This window comes from Vulpes lagopus, chromosome 4 (assembly GCF_018345385.1).
Source record: "Vulpes lagopus strain Blue_001 chromosome 4, ASM1834538v1, whole genome shotgun sequence".
Lineage (NCBI taxonomy): Eukaryota > Metazoa > Chordata > Mammalia > Carnivora > Canidae > Vulpes > Vulpes lagopus.
The window spans coordinates 58,498,588-58,519,740 of NC_054827.1; the positions used below are offsets into that span (position 1 = coordinate 58,498,588).

General features: G+C 68.8%; 1 protein-coding gene across 1 annotated transcript in view; it reads left to right on the forward strand.

Annotated features, from left to right (window-relative positions):
* Nucleotides 1-9,400: 9,400 nt before the first annotated feature.
* ADCY1 (adenylate cyclase 1) overlaps nt 9,401-21,153 on the forward strand; it is a 100,698-nt gene continuing 88,945 nt past the window's right edge. Inside the window, exon 1 of the mRNA XM_041753714.1 lies at nt 9,401-10,054. Within this exon, the coding sequence (XP_041609648.1) occupies nt 9,401-10,054 (654 nt within the window). The remainder of the gene's footprint in view (nt 10,055-21,153) is intronic.

Here is a 21,153-nt window from a genome sequence, read left to right on the forward strand (position 1 = left end):
GACTCGACCCCAGGACTCTGGGGTCACGACCTGGGCTGAAGGCGGACACTCAACCGCTGAGCCCCCCAGGCACCCAGTTCTGTTAATTCCTGTTTTTCCCCTCTGGATCCCCTTTCTGTTGGTGAGGTTAGAGTGGTTCCACGTGTGGGGCCCTCTGTGGGGTCACTGCACTAGCAGGAGCCCCGAGAGCCAGGGTGACCCCCTCCGGCCATGGGAGGGGGTGGCAGGCAGCCTGTGAGGAGCCTGCAGCCTGGAAGGGAGCCTCAGCAGACCCCAAGTCTGCGGCTCCCTGGTGGGGGCCCACGTCCTGCGGGACTGTGGGCAGCAGGCTCTGCCTTCCTGGTCTGTGTCTAAGCGGAGCCGAGCCAGACCCTCGAAGCGACTGCCACTGGGTGTGAGCATCTCCGGCCTCAGCAGCACTTGTCACGCCACCAGTCACCTTGGTGGGGCTTCTTGTCTCTGTCCTTTCAAAGGCGGGTTCTCGGCCTCCCTGTGGCTCCGTCCTTCGTCCGGCTGCCCTGAACAGCCGTGCGTGCAGCAGCTGTGCCGCTCGCTCACCTTGGTCCCGACACCGTCACTGCCTCAAAACACACCTTCACCACCGGCTTGTGCTCCACGTGGGATCGTCGCCACATCTCGGGTCCCTGAGGCTCTACAGCCACGTGTGCTTCTCCTGCTGACGTTCGTGTGGATGCAGGAGGCTTGTGCCAGTCCGAGGACGAGCAGGGCCCCCTGAGAAGCCGTTGCCCCCCAGGAGCCAGCGTCCAGCCCCCTCCACGTCCCTTCCTCGCTCCCAGTGTCACACATGCAGGAAGGGGGGGTCTTCTCTGATGGAAGCCATTTAGGGCAAGCTGTAGGTGCCCCGTGCCCAAGCCCCTGGGTGCCCGCAGCCTGCGTCACCCGGCCAGCGGTCACCTAGTGACCGCCTGGTGTCATCTGAGGCCGGCGGTCCCCACACCCCTCACGGTCCCCTCGGGCTCCTTCAGGAACTGTTAAGATCCATCAGAGCTTCTGTTCTCCGATTGATCCTGCTGCCTGTTATTCTAGAACAGTCCCCATGCCTTTTCACATAAAAGAAAAGTTTTATTTCCCGTGACACACAACCTCCTGAAGGGGGGTGGTCTAGGGCTGACTCCACACCCACACTGAGCGGCCCCCGTGTCCCAGCCCCAGCCCCGCTGGCCCCCCGGGCCCATGTGGGGGAGCCTTCCCGGCAGGTCCCCAGTGGGGAGGGACCAGCAGGGACACCTCCCTCCATCAGATGACAATGTTGAGGCCAAGCGCGGGGAGCTCTCACCTGGACAGGGGGAGGGCTTGCTCCAGAGAGAGGCTCACGGCAGAACCAAACCTGTGAGGTGGGTGTGCGTGGCCAGACCCTGAGCTCCGTGGGGTTTTGCCAAGAGAACTGTGCCCCCCGCACTGGTAACCACGGCGAAAATCAAGGTGTGCACGCAGGTGTGCAGGGGCTGGGGGCCACACACCGCTTCCCGTCACTGCCCCACAGCCGTGTGCAGGACGGGTGACGGTCACCCCAGCCAGGGTCCTGATGGGAGGAGAGGCACAGCCACCGGACTCCCCATTCCCCCGGCACGCCGGCAGGAGCTCAATAATTGCACTGGCCAGCCTGCTAAATGCAAGAAGTAGCCCGCCTTCCTCTCTCCACGTGCACCGTGTCCGACCTCAAAAGAAATATTATGACCTTCATAACGTATGTTTGCCTCTGCCCGGCGTGGCCGGAGTCCTTTCTCGTACACCGAGGGATTCACTGTTGCTCCCAGCAAACCTGCAATGTGCTAGATTTCAATGGAACCTCATAGTATTACATTTTTCTGATTATAAAAATCTGTCGTAATGCTTTTGTAAACCATAAAAACTCGTATAGAAGGAGGGAAAGACACCCGTGTCCTCATCCACCAGACACACGCGGACCCGTGGCTTCGTGCACTGTTGGCATTCTGGGCGCTCTGCCGCACTGCTCCGGGGCTGCAGCACCTCGCTGGGTGCGGAGGACCACGGGGGATGGGGTAGCTGGCCCGGACTCAGTGGCCCCAGACCCCGACATTGTGAGACTCAACGCACCCCAATCCATGAGCACTCGCCGGGTCCAGCACCCAGAGCCCAGCTCTGGGGCTGCAGGAGTGGGACATAAAAGTGAGCTAGAAGTGGCCTCTGGAGGTCACAAGGGAGAGGTAAGGACAAGGTAAATAATTGTCACTGGAGACTCTGAGAGTTCCCTGCGCTGCTGCGGAAAACGGCTCCAGGCCGGGCGGGGTGGTCATTCTGCATCACAGCTTCCTTCTCCCACCGCCCGGTGCCCCAGGTTCCGGTCCAGACGAGTCAGGGCCGCTGCCCCGGGATCCTGCGGGGATCCCTCCCCACCCCTCGCAGCGTGGCCAGAGACCTCAGGCTCCAGGCACAGTGACGGCCTCGGGAGTGAGCTTGTGGCCCTGATGGAGCCCGGGAGGGTCTTGGCCGAGACCCCAAGTGCATGTGTGGAGGGCACATTCCCCTTCAGTGGTCGGCGGGCGCTGCTGGGCTCTCTTCTCCGGCACATGGACGGAGCCGACCTGGGAATGACCCAGGGCACGGGGGCACTTCCCCGTGTGTGCCACTCCTGCTGCAACACCAAACACAGTTTGGGCCTGCACCTGCAAAGGTGGGTCTGAAGCACCCTGGCACCCTGGCTTCCACCTCTCTGGCCACTGCCTTGGGCAGAACTCTAAGGCAGGGAATGTTTGGTCCCTGGCCACGCAGGGATGTCTGGGAACAGTTCAAGAATCACCAGGAGGGCTGGGGGCAGCAGGCAGGGATGCTTGGTGTGCAGGGCAGGGGGACTGGGTAAGTGTGCAGAGCAGGGGTTAGGGCAGGGGTGCGGGGTGCGGGTGCAGGGCAGGGGTGCCAGGCAAGTGTGCAGGGAGGGTGCTGGGAAAGTACACACGGCAGGGGTGCAGGGCAGCTGGTTAAGTGTGCAGAGCAGGGGTGTAGGGCAGGGGTGCTGGGCAAGGTTCAGGGCTGGGGGCTGGGCAAGGTTCAGGGCTGGGGGGATGGGCACAGATCAGGGCTAGGGTGCAGGGCAGGGGTGCTGGGTAAGGTTCAGGGCTGGGGGGATGGGCAGGGGGGCTGGGCAAGGTTCAGGGCAGGGGTGCAGGGCAGGGGGATTGGGCAAGGTTCAGGGCTGGGGGCTGGGCAGGGGAGCAGGGCAGGGGCGCAGGGCAGGGGGGCTGGCCTGCCCAGCCTCGCTGGGAGTGCCGTCATGTTACCTGGTGCCACCAGGTGTGCTGGTCAAGTCACTGCCAGGCTGGGTGAAACCCAGGTCAGCAGGGTCCTGCCCAAGGCATCTCCGGAGCATGGGGGGCGGGGGGGAGGGGGCAGGCAGGGCAAAGCTCCCCTCAGGGTTTTCCTGAGAACCTGCCCGGTGAAGGCGCCTGGGGAAGCTGTGAGGCAGAAGGAAGCCTCTTTCTCTCAGAGCAGGGAATGGGAAGACCCTCCCTTCTGCATTTTATGGAAATGGAGCCGCCTGGGGTGGCGGGAGGCGGGCGGGTGGTGGGCCCTGGGCCAGGCAGGAAACCGCTGGCCTGGCTGGAGGGCGCCTGCGACTGCCCGTGGAGTGCGGGGTGGGGGGGATTGCGACAGGCTCCCTGGGGGGTCCGCACACCCGGAGGGAGACGAGGGGGACTGGTGGGGGGAGGGGGCTGCGGCCCGCGGTGGTGGATTTGGGAGCAGCTGCCCCCACCCCGGGAGGCAGGGAGGCAGAGGTGGCGGCCCTGCCTGTGCCAGCCGGAGCCCCGGCCTTGCACGCCGCCCGTGTCCGAGGCGAGCACCCCCCGGGGGGCAGAGTCGCAGAGCGCAAGGCACCCCGCGTCGGTTTTGGTTTTCCCGTGAATCCCAGATGGCCTTCTCAGCCTCTGGCTCCTATATTTAACCTATTTAATGAGATTTCTTTTCCAGTAATTCCTGAAACTGGTAATCTCTAATTGGGTCAAATTCTCTACCCACGAGCCAGCGATGCTATTTTTAGCGCAAATCCTCCTGAAGACTCCCCCTCCCGGCACAGCTGTCAGAGCCGACTCCATCGGGCTCCCCCCCCCCCACCCCCAGCAGGCCTCAGTCGGTGTCAGGCCCGGCACGGGGCAGGGGCACCTGCTGGCCTCCCCACCTTCACCCTGACCCCCGGCCCCCGTGACACGAATCCACTTAATGCCCCCCGGTCCCCGGTCCCATGTCACTATAAATAGCGAGTCTCGGCTTGGGCAGGGCGAGAGGCGAGGCCCGTCTCCCCGGTGGCCTCTGGTCCCCGTGGGGCTGCTCCCCAGGAGAGCGAGTACTACGGAGCGTTTGGTGACCTGCGAGGTCCCTGAGCATCCCTAGTGGCCAAGCTAAGCCGCACGGAGTGGAACCCGTACACAATCTCATCCTCGTCCCCATTCAGCCAGGGGACCCCGCTCTGTTCAGGGGCCACAACCAGCACTGCCTCCGGGGTGCGAGGCTCTCGCGCTCACTGACCGCCTGTCCCCTCCAGTGGCACGCTCCGCGCCTGTGTCCCTGTCTTTCCCCCGCTGGGCTGTGCGCTCCTGGTGGGCAGGGTGGGACTTGGTCACCGCTGTGTCTTCAGGACGCAGCACTGTGGGTCTCCTAGGTTGCCCCTGGTGGCCCTGGCTTCGGGGCCTCGGACTGGAGCCCCTGATTGAAGCATATGGGTCCCCGCCCATCACGCGCGAAGCCCAGGGGTCGCTGAGGGCTGAGGCCGGCCAGCGTTGGTGTGGACACGCGTGCCTCTGGGCTCAGCGGGTCATCACGGGACCCGACCAGGAAGGCCAGAGCCCTGTGTCCCGAACAGTAGGGGTCGGGGAGAGGGAGCAGAGGCCCCGTTTCCCCAGACTCTCCTCCTTAGCGATCTGTCACGGAGGTCTCCCTCCGGGCGTCTTCCAGAAGGCTCTGCCTCCCGCCCTCCCTCCCCAGGAGCCCTGGAGAGGATCGTCGGTCCATGCTCACCGTCCCTACCAGCCTCGGCCTTGTTCCTGACCCCTGACGATTAGTTTCCAGTTCGCTGCCCTGGCCTGGCCTGGGGACAGAGCAGGCTTTCAGGGGCGGCCCCCGGCCCAGCCGATTCCCGGGAGGACCACGCACTGTCCTTCCTGAGAGGACCGTGGCCTCTGGTTCTACGTCAACCACCAGATGCTGGAGCTGCGTCCGAGCTGCCTCCGTGTCCTACCTGTGCTCTGGGACGATGCTCAGGGCAAGATGGACTCCCCCGACCGCCCCCGCCCCGTACCTCCCGGCATCCGGGGCACAGCGCCCAAGGACCGCTGCCCCTTGAAGCCACACTCAGGTCCAAGGCACACGTGGCAAAGAGTGGCGTCAGCTGTCACATCCTTTGTCTTCCCTGGGATCAGCAGGAATAAGTGAAAACCCACCCAGGGCCTGGGAGCCTGGCACGGGCGGAGCCACTGTGTGCGGGGGACACACGTCCCCTCATGTCCACTGCCAGGCCGGGGGTCCCGTCCTCCTTGGGAAAGTGCCTGCCCGGGATGTGGCATCTTTTGGGTTTAGTAGAAAGCAGCTGCGGTCTAGAGGAGCCAGAGGGGACACACTTTGGCCTCTTGAGGGAGGGGAGGTCACATCTGGGAGGAGGGCTCTCCCTTCCAACTCCTGAGTGGACGTGGATGGGCTGGAAGGGGCCGCCTCTCACCTAGAGCGTCCATCCCACCTCCTCCAGGGGCCAGTAGACCATCCCCTCACCTGCGGCTGCCGTCCAGCATCCTGGGATCCTCAGGAACCTCCCACCCTGCCTTACCGACCTCCACCGCAGCCTCAGTCCTGGGCTCAGTGAGACCCTTCTGCCCGGCCAGGGGCCAGCGTCCACTCATTTGAGGCCACTTGTCCCCCCAGGAGGACACAGACCTTGCAGGACCCCTGGCTCTGGAGAGAAGAGGTCAGTTCCAGCAGCCCCGGGTCTGGGGTTGTTGTCTGGGCACCACAGTTCTGGTCCTCCAGAGCTCAGGGCACCAGTTCCGTCCACCGCCTCCGGTTGCTCACCCTGCTGGGGGCCTGGGCACGGTCACGATGGCACAGCTGGGCCGCACTCTGCCCCCCCAGGGCTGGCCAGAGGTCACACGCTGTGGCTGCTTTCTGTGGGAGCCCTGGCCACAGTTTTGAGCACATACGTATTTATTTGTGGGGTCACTGGGCTGGCCCCGGCCGCTCCCACTGGCCAGCAGTCCTGTTCTGCTTAGGGCCGAAGCCTAGTGACAAGCAGCAAGCCCCCGTGACCATGACACCAACTCCTCCCGCCGGCCCGGTGTCCCTACAGACCAGGCAGTCTGACGTCGTCTGGAGCGTGGCACTCTGGGCTGGCCTGACCCCCGGGCACAGCGGCAAGGATGCCAAGTCCCTGGGACCCTGCGAGCCCAGGGCCCCATGCAGGGAAGGGGCAGAGCCAGCTGTGAGGCCCCAGGTGGTCTTCCTGGCCATTGAGGTATGGGGACAGTGATGGGTGAAGGGGGACATTAGTGGGTCCTGTCCTGCCGCTCTGCCGTGTGGCTCGGCGACCACCCACCTGCCCGTCCAGCTGTGGCCCCTGGTTTGGCTGAAGGACCCCCTCGCTCTCCTTGTCGGCCGCCTGCGGCCTGGGGGGCCTCAGCCAGACGGGTCAGCGTCCTGCCATGGGTGGGGGGGTGGCCAGTGGCCATCCGGCGTGGTCCTCTGTCCGTCCTGGCCACCTCCAGCTTCTGGATGGAGTCCTGGCCCATTCCTGCTGGAGGAGTCCCGGTTGGATCCCCGTGGCCATTTCCAGTCCGTCCACACTGCGTTCCTGGGCTCCCTTGCCTCTGGCAACCAGCCACCGGGACGTATCCGGGAAGGTGCCTGTCCAGCCACCAGGGACATGGGGAGGCTGAGCCCCGTGTCGGGGTTTCTATGGCTAATGGAGCCTGTGGCGGGGCCCTTTGATTCCTGGACACAGTCTTGGCAAAATGAGCATTCCTGAGCCACTTCCCTGGTGAGGACCACCCGCCTGGTCCCCTAGCGGCCTGCGTTTCCACGGGGTTTCCAAAAGACCCATGGGGAAACTTCATCCCCAGATCCAACCCGGGAGGAACACTCGCCTGGAGGCCGAGTCTCTGGCAGAGGCCCCAGGAACTTGGCGAGCACCCCCAGACAGAAGCCGGCTTACAGCGACCTCCCCGGTTGCTATGGCCACCGGGTGCAGGGCCTGGCGGTCACAGGGTCCTGCGCGCCCAGAACACTGACCAGCTGGTGCTCGTGGGTGCTCCGTGCAGCCTCTGCGTGCACTGGGGTTCACCCCGCGGGCCAGGAGCTTTTACATCCCCGATTCGCTCAGGAGATGGGGCATGGAGAGGGAGACTAACCTGCCCGGAGTCACGCAGCTGGGGGAGGAGGCGCACGTCTGCGCTCTTGGCCTGGACACCACATGCCGCTGGGGAGGCCGCAGCCCTGCCGCACGACGCCCACCGCCGTCCCACAGAGTCCCGGGGTTTCTCGGTCGGACAAGCCCTCAGCCGTGGTGAGCCTCAAAGGCAAAGACCAAGATTTGTGACCGATGACGGGTCCGAGGGACGCCCGGCTGTGCTCCTGCTCCAGAAGGCCCGCGTTCCCGTCTCTAACGAGATGCTGGCGCTGCCCGGTGGCGTGCTCCAGGACTGGGGGACACAGGATGACCACGATGGCTCCCGTCCCTCTGCTCACCTCCCGCAGGGAGGGATGAGGTGCCTCCAGGAAGAGCAGAGTGTCTCGCCCGGGTCTGTGCAGCGGCCACTCTGCTGTTGGTCAATATTGATGATCCGTTGTGGACAACGGTATCCAGGGCCGACCGTGCTATGGGTGCTCGTGGCCAGGGTCGCCCTCACGCAGCCCCGAGAGCAGGGGTGTGGACGCCTGTTCCCATAGCCATGGGGGCCGGAAGGCTGGGATGGGGGTCTCAGGGCCGAGTTCCCTGGGGGAGGAACCTCCTGCCTTCCCATGGCTCCTCTGTTTGCCGCAAGTCATCGCGCCTTCTTTCTCTGAGCCTGTGTGTGTCTGTCTCCCGATGTCCCCTCTGTGGAAGGACACCAGTCCTGTTAGCTTAGGACCCACTCTATCCCAGGGTGGCCTCAGCTCAAGGTCGTCTGCAAGACCTAAGTCCCAGAGAGGGTCATGTTCTGAGCTACTCGGGGTTAGGAGCTCAGCATGTGGATTTTGGAGGAGGGGAGACATGATTTAAGTGATGACATCTGCAGGAACATGGGGTGTGGGCCCCGTGGTGTGTCTCAGACAGCGTGTCCGTCCTCCCTGGCTGCAGACTGCCCAGTGGATGGGACCAGAGAGGATGAGCGCACCTGCAGCCCCTGGCCCACGGCACCCACCCCGTTCCCCACCCGGGGGCCGTCGGGGGCTCCCACGGGGGCCTGGTGCCTCCGTCTCTGTGTCTCTGTGAAGGAGATGGACGCAGATCCTGCTCATGAATGTGCTGCTGACGGGGGCGGGTGCTGTGACCTGGGTCCCAGGGCATTGGTCATTCCTTTGTCCTTGGGTGGCCTGCCAGATTCTTGGACATTACTCAGCTTTCCTTCCGTAATATCATTAGGACGTAAAAGTATACATTTAGCCGGAGAGGCCACGCTCGGTCCTCCAAGCTTGGGAGACCGTGTGGACTTTGCTACCGGTGGGCACAGGTGGGCACTGGTGGGGAACACGCGGTCCTGTCTTCTGGAGACAGGGAGGGCCGGCACATTCCAGTCCCCCTGCCCCGGGGGTGCCCGAAGGAGCCCTGGGCCCTGGGGACGGGTCACCGAGCTGGAGCCGGGAGGGCTGCGCCTGGGGAGGCCTGTGCAGGAGGGGCGGCGGCCACCGGGCGGGGGGCGTGAGCTGCGGGGGCGGCGCAGGGGTGCCCCCGGCCAGGCGGGGTGAGGTGCCGCGGCTGCAGCCACGGGGCTGACCTGTGTGGCCCGTGTTGTGCCCTTGCGGGGGCCCGAGTGATGCGGCTCCCCACAGTGTAGACCTGGGGCCCGCAGAGGAGGGGCGGCGGCGGCGGTTCCCGGGGCCTGCGGGGCAGGCGCGCGCTGGGGCCCGAGGGCACCCGGAGGGCCCTGCTGCTGCCTCCGGGGCTCTGGGGACCTGAGTCCCGCCTGTGCCGGGGCCTGCGTCCTCCGCGGGGCCCCTCCGGGGCGGGCCCTGAGCCGGCGGCCCTGGACACCCGGACGGCGCGGCGGGGAAACTGAGGCTGCGGCGGCGGCCGCGGGGGCCGGGGCGGGCGGGCGGCGCAGTGCGCAGGCGCGGCGGCGGGGGGGACGCGCTCGGGGCGCGCGCGCGGGGCCTCCTGCGCCCCGAGAGCGCCCGCCGCGCCCCGCGCCTCCCGCCGCGCCTCCCGCCCGCCCGCCCGGCCCGGCCGCCGCATGGCGCGGAGATGGCGGGGGCGCCGCGCGGCCGAGGCGGAGGCGGCGGCGGCGGCGGCGGCGGCGGCGGCGCGGGCGAGCCCGGGGGCGCAGGGCGGGCGGCGGGGCCGGGCCGGCGCGGGCCGCGGGCGTGCGGCGAGGCGTTCGCGTGCCCCGAGCTGGAGGCGCTGTTCCGCGGCTACACGCTGCGGCTGGAGCAGGCGGCCACGCTGAAGGCGCTGGCGGTGCTGAGCGCGCTGGCGGGTGCGCGGGCGCTGGCCGAGCTGCTGGGCGCGCCGGGGCCCGCGGGCGGCCTGGCCCGGGGCTCGCCCCCCGCGCACTGCGCGCTCTTCCTGGCGCTGCTCGCGGTCACCAACGCGCGCTCCCTGCGGGGCCCGCAGCTGCGGCAGGTCGCCCAGCTCGCGCTGCTGCTCAGCCTCACCTTCGCGCTGCTCGGCTGCCCCTTGGCGCTCGGCCGCCCCGCGGGGGCCCCGGCGGGCGCGGCTGCGGGCGCGGCGGCCGCCGACCAGGGCGTGTGGCAGCTGCTGCTGGTCACCTTCGTGTCCTACGCGCTCCTGCCGGTGCGCAGCCTGCTGGCCGTGGGCTTCGGGCTGGCGGTGGCCGCCTCGCACCTGCTGCTCACCGCCACCCTGGCGCCCGCCAAGCGCCCGCGCCTCTGGAGGACGGTGAGTGCCCGGGGCGCGCGCCCTCCGCTCGCCCCCGCCGCGGCTCCGCTGCCCGCGGGCACCGGGACGCGGCGGGGGCTCGGGCGGGCCCGGGGGAGGGGGACGGGGACGGGGAGGGGAGGGGGAGGGGCCGCTCAAGGTCACCCGGCGCCGAGGCCGCGGCGGGGCTGCGGGGCTCAGCGCGGCCCTGGGGACCCGCGGGCGGGGACCGACCCGAGTCAGGCCGCTGCGGAGCCCAGGTGGGCGCTGCTGGCGCCGCGCATCCCTCCCGCGGGGGGGGGGGACGAAAGTGGGCGCGGGCGCGGGCTCGGGGTGCGCTCCTGTGTGCCCGGACCTGGGGGTGCGCTCCTGGCCCTCTCCCAGCCTGCGGCACCCCGGGACTCGGGTCCCCTCCAGCCTCTCTGCTGCTCACGCTGCACCTCTCTCCCGGGTACAAAAACGGGCTTGCCAAGGTCGAGCAGGGCTCCGGTCCCTGCTGCCCCCACCCTGCTGGGACCTGACCAGGGCTGCCGGCAGCTGAACTTTGTCGCTGCCTCCCAGGTGGACCAGCGGGGCGCAGGGAGGACCAGGACGCCGCCGCTCCCCATCCCCAGGGGCTCCTCCCAAGCCGGGACTCCGGGGACCCACACAGAGGTCTTTGCGCCCTGCGGCGCCCGGAGCCTGTCTGGGCGGTGGAGCTCTGCCCGGCCCACTGGGGCTTGGAGGGACCTTAGGAAGGGCCTAGTTTCTGCCCCCCAGCAGCAGCAGCAGCTTTGTGGCAGGAGGATGGGGGGGGGGCAGCTCACGTGTGGAGGGAACGTGGCAGATAGAGGGGATGGGGGACATGACGGGAGGAGGGGAGCTGCACGGGGCAAGAGCTGGGAAGAAGAAGGGAGAGGTGAGGGGACCAGGACGGTGATGCCAGGGGTGCACATGGTCAGAGGGGCGGTGGATGCACAGGGTAGACTCTCGCCGGAGGAGCATTTCAGGGCCCACAGAGGCCAACATGTGCTGGAGGCTGGGGGGGAGGGGATGGGGGAAGGGAGCTGTGGAGGTGGGAGGAGGGAGGGAGATACCGGCGTAGGCCAAGTCTCAGGTGAGGCTGAGAAAATGGGGAAGAGGGCCTGAGGGAGGGGAGGGGGGTTCTGTTCTGGAGGGTTCTGCAGCAGACCCCCTGCTTGCTTGCCTCTTGTCGCACTGGCTGTCCTTCGGGGGTGCCACTGTACCCCTCCATCACGGCTGACGAGGGGAGCCCCCAGCAGGACAGCCTCCCCTCCCGGACTGGGAGGTGGTGGCCTGCAGCCAGGTGGGCTCCAGGTGGGGGGAGCCCGAGCCCACCTGGCCAGGCAGGCCCAGGGCCGGGGCAGCTCTAGGGTTCTGGTGTACCAGGGGTTCAGCTGGTACAATGAAAGGCCGCACTGTTGGTTTTTCCGGCGGGGTGGGGGGGGGGACAGTTTTTCTACAGTTTCTGGTCATTCCTTCTAGACAATTAAGGGAGAGGCTGGAGTCTGTGAAGGTGCCTCAGGCACAGGGAGCTCTGCCCCCAGGATAAGACGAGCCCCTGTATCCTCCAGGCACGGAGCCTGTCCCGAGGCCATGCACCTCGGGGGTTGGCTGCTGCTGGCTCACTGGGCAAGGCACACTTTCCCGCACAGAGCCTCGGTTTCCCTACCTGCAGAGCTGCCAGGCAGGTGGAAACCTGCTGGGGAAGCACATATGCAGAGTCTCCTGCCACTTCCCAGTCCTCTTGGCTTCCTTAGAACGTTTCCGTCCAAGTCCAGGCGTCACTACTGGTGGTGGCGATGTGGGCAGACGGACGGGATGGGCGCAGACACACATGTGGTGGGGGGCCTGGGGTGCAGTCTGCAGATTGGCCTGGACGCCAGGGGGGAAGGTGGGAGCCATATGTGCCAAGCGGGTCCTCCTCTGCTGCTCCGCAGCCTCCCTGCTACCCCGTGGTGCAGTCACATGCCCACAGCCCCATATTCCTCAGGATCTGGTTTGGGGTAAGCAGAGGCCTCGCAGGCCGTCAGCTGGAGGCCCACAGGAGGCTGTAGGAGGCCCGGGTGATGGACGGTGACTGAGGCCGTCTGTGTCAGTGCGGTGGGAGAGAGCCGGTCCTGCTGGGGGCGCTGAGATGGGGGGTTCAAGCCCCAGCCGCTGAGCCTCGGCCCCTCCACAGGGAGGTTCCTGCAGCAGTCTTACGCTGCCCTGGTGTGCGGAGCTCTGGGATGTAACCATGTGCTTTGGGGACCCTGTGGCACCAGGCTGGCCCGGCCTGAGAGCACCCAGGAGCGCCCTGACTAGACAGTTGAAATACGGGGTCCTGCCCTTCCCCAGGAGGGGCGCCTGCTGCTGTGCTCAGCTGGGGCAGAAGGAGTTTCGGGACATAGTCTCATCCCCCTCCCCAGCCCCCAGGAGGAGCCTCGTAAACATCGGCCAGACTGGGTCCACTTCCTGTCGCCCCCCCCCTCCCCGTTGTATCTAAACACGGCGCAGAAATTCATTCCAGCAACGTGGGGGAACCAACACATGTTGCAGAACCCTTGAGGCCTGCTCAGGGGCAGGGCGTGGGGGTCTAGGACGTGGGAGGCTGGTGGGGGGGAAGAGGGAGACATCACGCGTGTGACTCCTGCTCCCTTGGGGTGGGTGGCACTCGGGCGGGACCTTGAGGGGTACAGCTTGAGGAGGGAGTGGCTGTGTTTGGGGACAGGGGGGCAGTGGTGGGGAAGTAGGGTTAGTGTGCGTGCCCAGGTCCTGGCCTTGGAGTGGTGGCTGGGGCAGCGGGCTTTGTCTGCAGAGGAGCAGCTGGGGGGGTCTCTGCCCCCCCACCCCCGTGCCTGGGGTTGTGCCCCTACGGGCACCAGCTTCCTCCCTTCCTCCAGCTTCCTCCCCTGCGGCCTCAACCCCCAGGGCCCCAAATGACCACTTGTTGGCCAGGGGGGAGCAAGGGCCTGGGTTTTCCTGCACGCGCCCAGGGCCCACTGCCGTGTGCAGAATGGCCTTGTGCGGTGGCCTGCCAGTGGGGGTGACATGTACCTCGTGTCCCCTCCCGGGTGCTGGGCCGCGGGCAGGACAGGACAAGGCACCCTGACCCGGGAAGTGAGGTTTGGGGCGGTTCCCGGCTCCTGGGTCGCCTGAGCTCCGCGGGGAGCTCCCGTGCTGCCGCGGGGGGGGGGGGGGGGGGGGCTTGTCCCCGCCCTCAGGGCCCGGCGCCCTGGCGACCTGCTGCGCACCGAAGGGCCCGGGCCCAGGTGTGCCCAGGTGTGCCCAGGTGTGCCCGCGGGAGCCCTGGGCGCCCGCCCTGCTCTGGGTCCCGCTGCCGGCCGCCCCGCCCTCCACCGCAGCTCGGCCCCGCCCCCCGGGCCCCATCCCGGGGCCTCCCTGACCCCGTCGGCCCCCGCCCCCATACCCGGACGCCGCGCCGCCCTCCCGCCCCTCCCCTGCCTCCTCTACGTACCCCCCCGCCCCGCCCCGCCCCGGGCCCCTCCCCTGCCCCGGCCCCTCCCCCTGCCTCCTCTAGGTCCCCCCCGCCCCGCCCCGGGCCCCTCCCCTGCCCCGGCCCCTCCCCCTGCCTCCTCTAGGTGCCCCCCGCCCCGCCCCGGGCCCCTCCCCTGCCCGGCCCCTCCCCCGCCTCCTCTAGGTCCCCCCCCGCCCCGCCCCGGGCCCCTCCCCTGCCCCGGCCCCTCCCCCTGCCTCCTCTAGGTGCCCCCCGCCCCGCCCCGGGCCCCTCCCCTGCCCGGCCCCTCCCCCGCCTCCTCTAGGTCCCCCCCCGCCCCGCCCCGGGCCCCTCCCCTGCCCCGGCCCCTCCCCCTGCCTCCTCTAGGTCCCCTCCGCCCCGCCCCGGGCCCCTCCCCTGCCCGGCCCCTCCCCCGCCTCCTCTAGGTCCCCCGCCCCGCCCCGTCCCGGGCCCCTCCCCTGCGAGGCCCCTCCCCCGCCTCCTCTAGGTCCCCCCGCCCCGCCCCGGGCCCCTCCCCTGCCCCGGCCCCTCCCCCGCCTCCTCTAGGTCCCCCCGCCCCGCCCCGGGCCCCTCCCCTGCCCCGGCCCCTCCCCTGCCTCCTCTAGGTCCCCCCCCCGCCCCGCCCCGGGCCCCTCCCCTGCCCCGGCCCCCCCCCCCCCCGCCTCCTCTAGGTCCCCCCTCCCCGCCCCGGGCCCCTCCCCTGCCCGGCCCCTCCCCCTGCCTCCTCTAGGTCCCGCCCCGCCCCGCCCCGGGCCCCTCCCCTGCCCCGGCCCCTCCCCTGCCTCCTCTAGGTCCCCCCCGCCCCGCCCCGGGCCCCTCCCCTGCCCGGCCCCTCCCCCGCCTCCTCTAGGTCCCCCCGCCCCTCCCCCACAGGCCCCTCCCCTGCTGCCCTGCGCCCCCGCCGCCGAGCGCTTTAGCCGCCGGGCCCCCCCCCCGCAGGGACCCCCGTCCTCCTGCCCCATCTCCCTGGGCCTCCTCACCTCGTTGGCTCACCTGCTGGTGCCTCCACCTGCCGCGGCCGACAGGTGCTGCTGGGTGGGGGCTGGAAGGGGGAGGGAGGCAGGGGGGGTGGGGGTGGGGTTCTCCTGGCTCGGGGCCGTTGGGGGTGGGGAGCGCGGTTCTCTGCCCCTGAGGAGCTGAGGAGCGAGCCCACGGGCAGCCTCCTTGGTCTGGACCCCCTTTCCCTAGGCCTCGGGTCGCTGGCGGGGCTCAGCCTCCCATCGCTGCATGCTCCAGGTGTCCTGCAGGCTTCCAGGGCCGTGTCCCGCGGGCATCCCACCGGGACACCTGATTCCTCACAGGCGACACTCCCACATCTGCCCTGCTGGTCCTCGGGTCCCCTCCCCAGGATCTGGTCTGCTGTCCTCCCTCCAGGGCGGCTGGCCCTGACCTGAAGCAGCCGGGGAATGGCCCGGGCCAGGGCAGCAGGAATTGGGCAGGCGGCCCGCACCCTGAGGGGACACATCCTGGCCTCAGACCAGGGCTTGCACCTGCTCGGGGCAGGCCTAGGGACTGTTTCTTGCTGCCCCAGCAGGTGCCAGGTGTGGGACCGGCCTCCACAGGCCCCAGGGACTATGAGGGCTGGAGTCTGGCCCCACCTGCGGACCTGGTGGGGGCGCAGGGGACAGGCTGGGCAGACAGCTGTGACGACGCGGTACTTGTCCTGGTTGTACCACCTTCTCTGGGAAGCTGTGGGACCCACGCTTGGGTGCCAGGCCTCGGGCTAGGGGCTGGGGGCCCAGTGGGAACGAGGCCCCCTGTCTTCTAGGAACTTACTGTCTGTGGGGGGACGCTGGCCTGTGCCGGGGGGACGCTGGCCTGTGCTGGGGAGCCTGTGACCTTCAGAGGTGCGTGAAGGGGACGGGGCGGGCGGAGGGCTCAGGGCGGCTTCCTGAGGCCCGTGTGCTCCAGGCTGGACGGACGAGGCCCAGGGCAGCCTTCAGGGCCTGGGGTCAGGCTCAGCCCGGGGGGGTGGGTGAGCCAGAAAGGGCAGGTGAGGGCTGCAGGGCACGTGGAGCATCTTCTGTTTCTTTGGAAAGCCGTGCCGAGGCCCTGCCAGCCTTTTTATTTATTTTTATTTATTTATTTTTATTTTTTAAGTTATATTTTATTGGAGTTTAAATTGCCAACATATAGCATATCACCCAGTGCCCATCCCGTCAAGTGCCCCCCTCAGTGCCCGTCACCCAGTCACCCCACCCCCCGCCCACCTCCCTTTCCACCACTCTGCCAGCCTTTTTAGCAGAGTGGTCTGGTCGGGTTTCTGTTTGGGGGTTCCTGGGACGCAGCGGGGAGCAGGGGTCACATGAGTGGACGTGGGTGCTGTGCCTGGCTCAGACCGGAGCGGCATCCTTGGGGACATGTCTGCTTGCCACTGCCCCCACCTGCTGTGGGAGCTGCCCAGCCGCCTGCCCAGAGGCGATTCTTCTTGGGCGATGCCTGTCTCCTGTCCCCTCTCCGAGGTCCCGAGGGCCAGGGCTCATCTCCCAGGGGGACAGACAGTCCGTGCTGTGTCCCTGCAGACTCAGCCCAAAACGTCCTCATCCCGTTTCCCGACGCAGACGGCGTGGCGGGCGGTGTGAGGGGTGCGGGAGCTCCTGGCGGTGGGTACTTACCCTGTGCCTCGGTTTCCTCCGGGCTGGCTCCGGGGCTTTGTAGGAGCGCGTGCAGCTTCCTGTGCCCCGGGCCTGGGGCCAGCGCTCGGCCAGGTGAGAGCCGCCTCTTGTTACTGCTCGGGGCCTGTGACCCGCCAGCTTTCTCTGACTCAGTGCCCCCGCGTCTGGGCTTGGTCGAGTGATGCAAGAGACGCCCCGTCGGCTGGTGGCGGCCAGACTGTCCAGACTGTGTCCTCCGTCTGTGCTGTCGGCGCTCTCCCCCTCCTGCAGTGCGGCCGGGGTGCCCCGCGGTGGCAGCCACACGGGGGCCTGTGTCCGTGGCCTCAGGCCTTAGGTGGTCCACTTGCCCGCCAGGCAGGGGGCTCGGGTCAGGGCAGGAGGTACAGACCCCGTGTCGCCCGGCACCAGGTGCCTCGGTTCACACCGCGGGGCTGGGCAGGCGGGCAGGAAGGACCTTGCCCGCTTAGTAGGGCTGGGCACGTGCGGCCCCCGTGTGGCCCGTGTACACGCGTGCACACACGCACTGACGCCTCCCACAGATGCACCTGCAGACACATCCATGCCCTCACGCTTCACCCGCACGTCCTCACACTTGTCCGCCTTCACACACCCCCCACGTACACGCACAGGCACACGCTGCGCACCCCACACATCGTTCCCGTGTTGACGTCGCCGCGTTCTTAGCTGAAGGATGTGGGACCCGGGGCCCTCCAGCTTCGTGACCCTGAGCGGCCTCAGAGATGGCCCAGAAAGTGAATCAGCCTGGGCTTCGTCTGGGGGGGGTGGTCGGGGTTGCAGAACATGGGTCAGCGACAAGGGCCGGGACCCCTGCCCAGCCTGGGGCCGTGCCCCTGAAGCTCCCACCCTCTGCTCCCTGATGCGTGGGCTGAGGGGGCGGCAGGCTGTCCCTCGCTGCCGCGTCAGGGCCCTCCCTGGATCCTCCTGTGTTCCTGGCCCCTGGAGCCTGTGCTCTCGGACTGCGGGTGGCGGGACCTGCTGTGATCTCTGAGCTGCTGGTGTCTGGGCTGCCTCCTGCCCTCAGGCCCGCAGGAAGGCTCCCCGCTGATCAGAGAAGGGCTCGCTGCTCCCCGGTGCTGTCCCTGTGAGGCCGCTGCGTGCACACGTGCGTGTGTTGGTAGCATTCGGAGCCCTGAGGCCCACCCAGGACCTGCAGGTCTGGATGTCTGGGTCTGAGGCTGCTCACTCTCCTCTCAGCACCCAGGACCCACCTTGCTCTGGGAATGTTGCAGCCACTGTGGGCCGAGAGCTTGGGTGGAGGGACCGCAGTATGGCTGTCCTGGGTCTAGGTTTGCAGTTAGGGGCGCTTCCCTTGGTGGGGAGCAGGGCTGGACGGGGAGCCTGACCAGGTAGGAGCGGCCCACGGTGATGGTGACTGTGTGGGCAGTGTGGCTGCTCAGGCCCAGCATCCTGATCAAGCTGCTGAGGGATCCCCAGGGAGGAGATCCCAGGGAAGGAGACAGGGGGACAGGGTGTCCATGGAGGGACCCAGGGCAGGGGGGACTGGGCGCCCATGGAGGGACCCCGGGGCTGGGGGTACAGGGTGCCCATGGAGGGACCCGGGGCGGGGGGGATGGGGCGCCCATGAAGGGACCCAGGGGTGGAGGGGACATGGCGCCCATGGAGGGACCTGGGGGTAGAGGGGACAGGGTGCCCATGGAGGGACCCGGGGGCTGGGGGGACAGGGCGCCCATGGAGGGACCCGGGGGTGGAGGGTACAGGGTGCCCATGGAAGGACCCGGGGGGGGGACGGGATGCCCATGGAGGGACCCGGGGGGGGGGGGGGGATGGGGTGTCCATGGAAGGACCCGGGGCGGGGGACGGGATGCCCATGGAGGGACCCGGGGGTGGAGGGTACAGGGTGCCCATGGAAGGACCCGGGGGGGACGGGATGCCCATGGAGGGACCCAGGGGTGGAGGGGGGATGGGGTGTCCATAGAGGGATGTGGGGGTGGAGCGGGGACAGGACACCCATGGAAGGACCCGGGGGGGGGGTGCCCATGGAAGGATCTGTGGGGCGGGAGGACAGGACGTCTGTGAGAGGATCCCCTGCACACAGGCACAGGGTGCCCATCCACGTGGGGGACCTGAGGACGGGCCGTGGCCCGGGGCTTGTCGGGGTCACGGGAAGGGCCGGGAGCCCCCCTCCTCCTGGCGTCGTGCGGCAGAGCAGGGGTGCGTGGGCGTGCACTCCTGGGTGTGCAGTGGCACCGGTGGTGCTTCTGCGGGGCCGAGCGGGCGTCTCCTCGGGTGATGCGGACCCCGGCCTCCAGGAACGAGGCCACCTCCGAAGCACGGACCAGCCTCTTGGTTGGCACCGTGTGCCCCAGTGTGGGGACGTGAGGCCCGACGCCCGGGAGAGGAGAGTGTGGCCGGCAGCCAGGCCTGCACCCTGCCCTGGTCCTCGGGGCGCCCACGGCCTCGGGGGGCCGTCCCGCCAGCAGTCTCCCTAGGGCCCTGTGCCGCGTGACCATGGGCTCTTCGGGGGCTGCCTCGCACGTCTGCACTGCACGCCTGCTCGAGGGGGCTCCGGGAACCGTGCGTCCGGGCCGCGCACGTCAGAAGGTCCCGATCCTTACTTGGAAGCAGGTGTTGCTGACCTGAGGGGCGTCCCCCTGGCTGATGGCGCCCCGGGGGGCTGCGGGGGGCTCGCTGCCTGGGGGCGCTGCGGGCAGGGGCTGGAGAGCGCCTCTGTGGCTGCTGTCGCTGGCGCCGGCCCGAAGGTACGCGGAGGCCTCGAGACGTCCCAGGGCTGTGGTCGTCCCAGGGCTGTGGTCAGCGGCTGCAATTCCACGGCCCGGCGGGGACACGCGTGGAGACCCGGGAGCCGCAGCGGGGCGGGCAGGCCCTCACGCTGGGATCCCCCCGGGAGAGCTGCCAGGGCGCACAGGAAACCGTGCGGTGGCTCGCCGGGCCCCTGGGCATGGGCCGCTCGCGGTGGTGGCCACGGCCGGGGTCCTCCGCGTCACGTGTGGGAAACCCGACAGCAGGAGCTCACAGGCCCCCCCCCCCCCCCACAGAATCTGTAGTTAAGAAACCCGTTTTTGTTTTGTTTTTGCTACGGAAACTCGCCGGAGCGCGGCCAGCAGGGCGCTTCCTTGGGGCCAGGGGCAGCCCCAACCCCTGTCCCTGTCCTCTCCGCTTTTCCTCCTTCAGGGGATGCTCGTCCCAGACGCTTTTCTTAATTCCACCACAGAGAAGGTGGCAAGCGGTCGCGTTAGGAACCACGTCCGTGAGCAACATGGGAAAGGCAGCACCCCGCGGGGAGCACCCCGCACCCGCAGGCAGGACTGGGTGGGTCCCAGTGCGGGCGCCGTCAGGGGGCCCCCGACCAGAAACACGGGACTTGGCGAGGCCCCGGGTGGGACGTTGATTTGGCGCAGGGGGTGCGCCTGGTGAGGTGGGGAGTCTCCTGTGCGGGCAGGGCTCCCCCTCTTCGGGCGGTGGCCGAGCTGCCGACGCGGAGGCCGGCGCCCTGTGCTGGGCGGCGCAGGCGGTGGCTGGATGGAACCGGGCGTTCTGCGCAGAGGTTGGAGTGCTGAACGGGGGACCTTGGGGTGCCTCGGGCTTGGGGGCTGCCCAGTGGTCAGAGGGAAACCCTTGAGGCGGAGGCTGCCGTGGGAGGCGCCGTCCCGAGGGAGAGCGGCACGCTGCAGGCCTGGCGGGGGCACGAGCACGTGTGTGTGCACCCGGGCCCCGATGGGGAGATGCGACAGGGGAGAGGTCAGCCTGGAGACGTGGGCCGGGCCCCGGCCTGTGAGGGACGGGGATGCCGTCCTGGAGACCACGGATGTGGGGTGCGGTGACCAGAGGGTGTGGGGGGAGTGACCACGGGGCGGGGGGTCAGCGACCGGCAGAGCTTTGAGGTGGTCCTTCCCAGTTGGGGTTATTTTCCGTGTTCCATTTCCCCTTCCAAGGGGCCCCTCTGAGAATGCACACGGCCATCTGGGAGCTTCCTTCCCGGGTCCCCGCCCCACTGTAACGCCCGAGTGCGGCCCCCGGGGAGGCTGGGCTGGTCATGTGCATGGCCCCTGTCGTCTGTGGCGGCCCACGGGGCCCCCTCTGAAGCATCCTGGGGCTCCCCGGGCTGGGCTCTTCTCCTCGGCCACGGCCCTTCTGTTTGGACCTTCTCATTCACCTGTCCTGAGAGCCCACCTGGTGACCTCGGCCCTAGCCGCCTCTCCCCATGTGCGAACAGCCCATCCCTGTCCCCGTGGGCCCAGGGGCCAGGCCGCTTGGGAAGGGGCTGAGCGCGGGACCTCGGCCAGTGACGCCTCCCCCTCTCCCACCCCTGACCCTGCAGCCTGTGGTCACCTTCATCTCTGGGAAGCTCACAGCAGCTGCAGCCCACCCCCCTCCTGGTGGGTGCCGGCCCCAGCTCCCTCCACCCGCGCTGAGCCTCTCCGGACCTCCTGCCCAGCCCGAGGCCAGGGCCTCTGCTGCCGAGTAGACCCCTCACCAAAGCCCAGGAGCCTCGACACCCCACCCGGCTTATGCTTGTGGAGTCCCGCGTCGTGTGTGCTTCCTGGCGCCCCAGAACCTGCCGCTGGGTCCTTATCCCCAGTCCCCTTGTCTGGAGAGCACCTCCTCCCGCCTCCTGGCGGTCCCCCTTCCGCCACCGGGTACCCCTACCTTTGGGCTTGGCCCCCCTTCTCCCAGCCTCTACTCTTGTCCTGGACGGAGGACGAGGGGAGGGTGAGGCCAAGGCCAGCCCCCCACTGGCAATGAGCCTGGCCACCCTGGAGCCATGGGACCCCAAGGCCTGCCCGGTGCCTGGATCCGGAGGTGGCTGTGCGGGGCCTGGGGCGGGCGCTCGGGCTGTGCCAGCTTCTGTGAAGCCGCATCCTGTGCCTCAGGGCTCCGCGCGATCTGGACACGGTGGCGCCTGGCCCCCTGCATTCCCGGGTCGCCGTGTCCCCAGTGGGTCTGCAGACACTCCCGCCGCTCCGGGCTGGCAGGGTGCTGGCTCTGCTGCCCCTGCCCGGCCTCCTGGGGGCGGCCCGCCCTCCTGCCGCGCCTCGAACCCT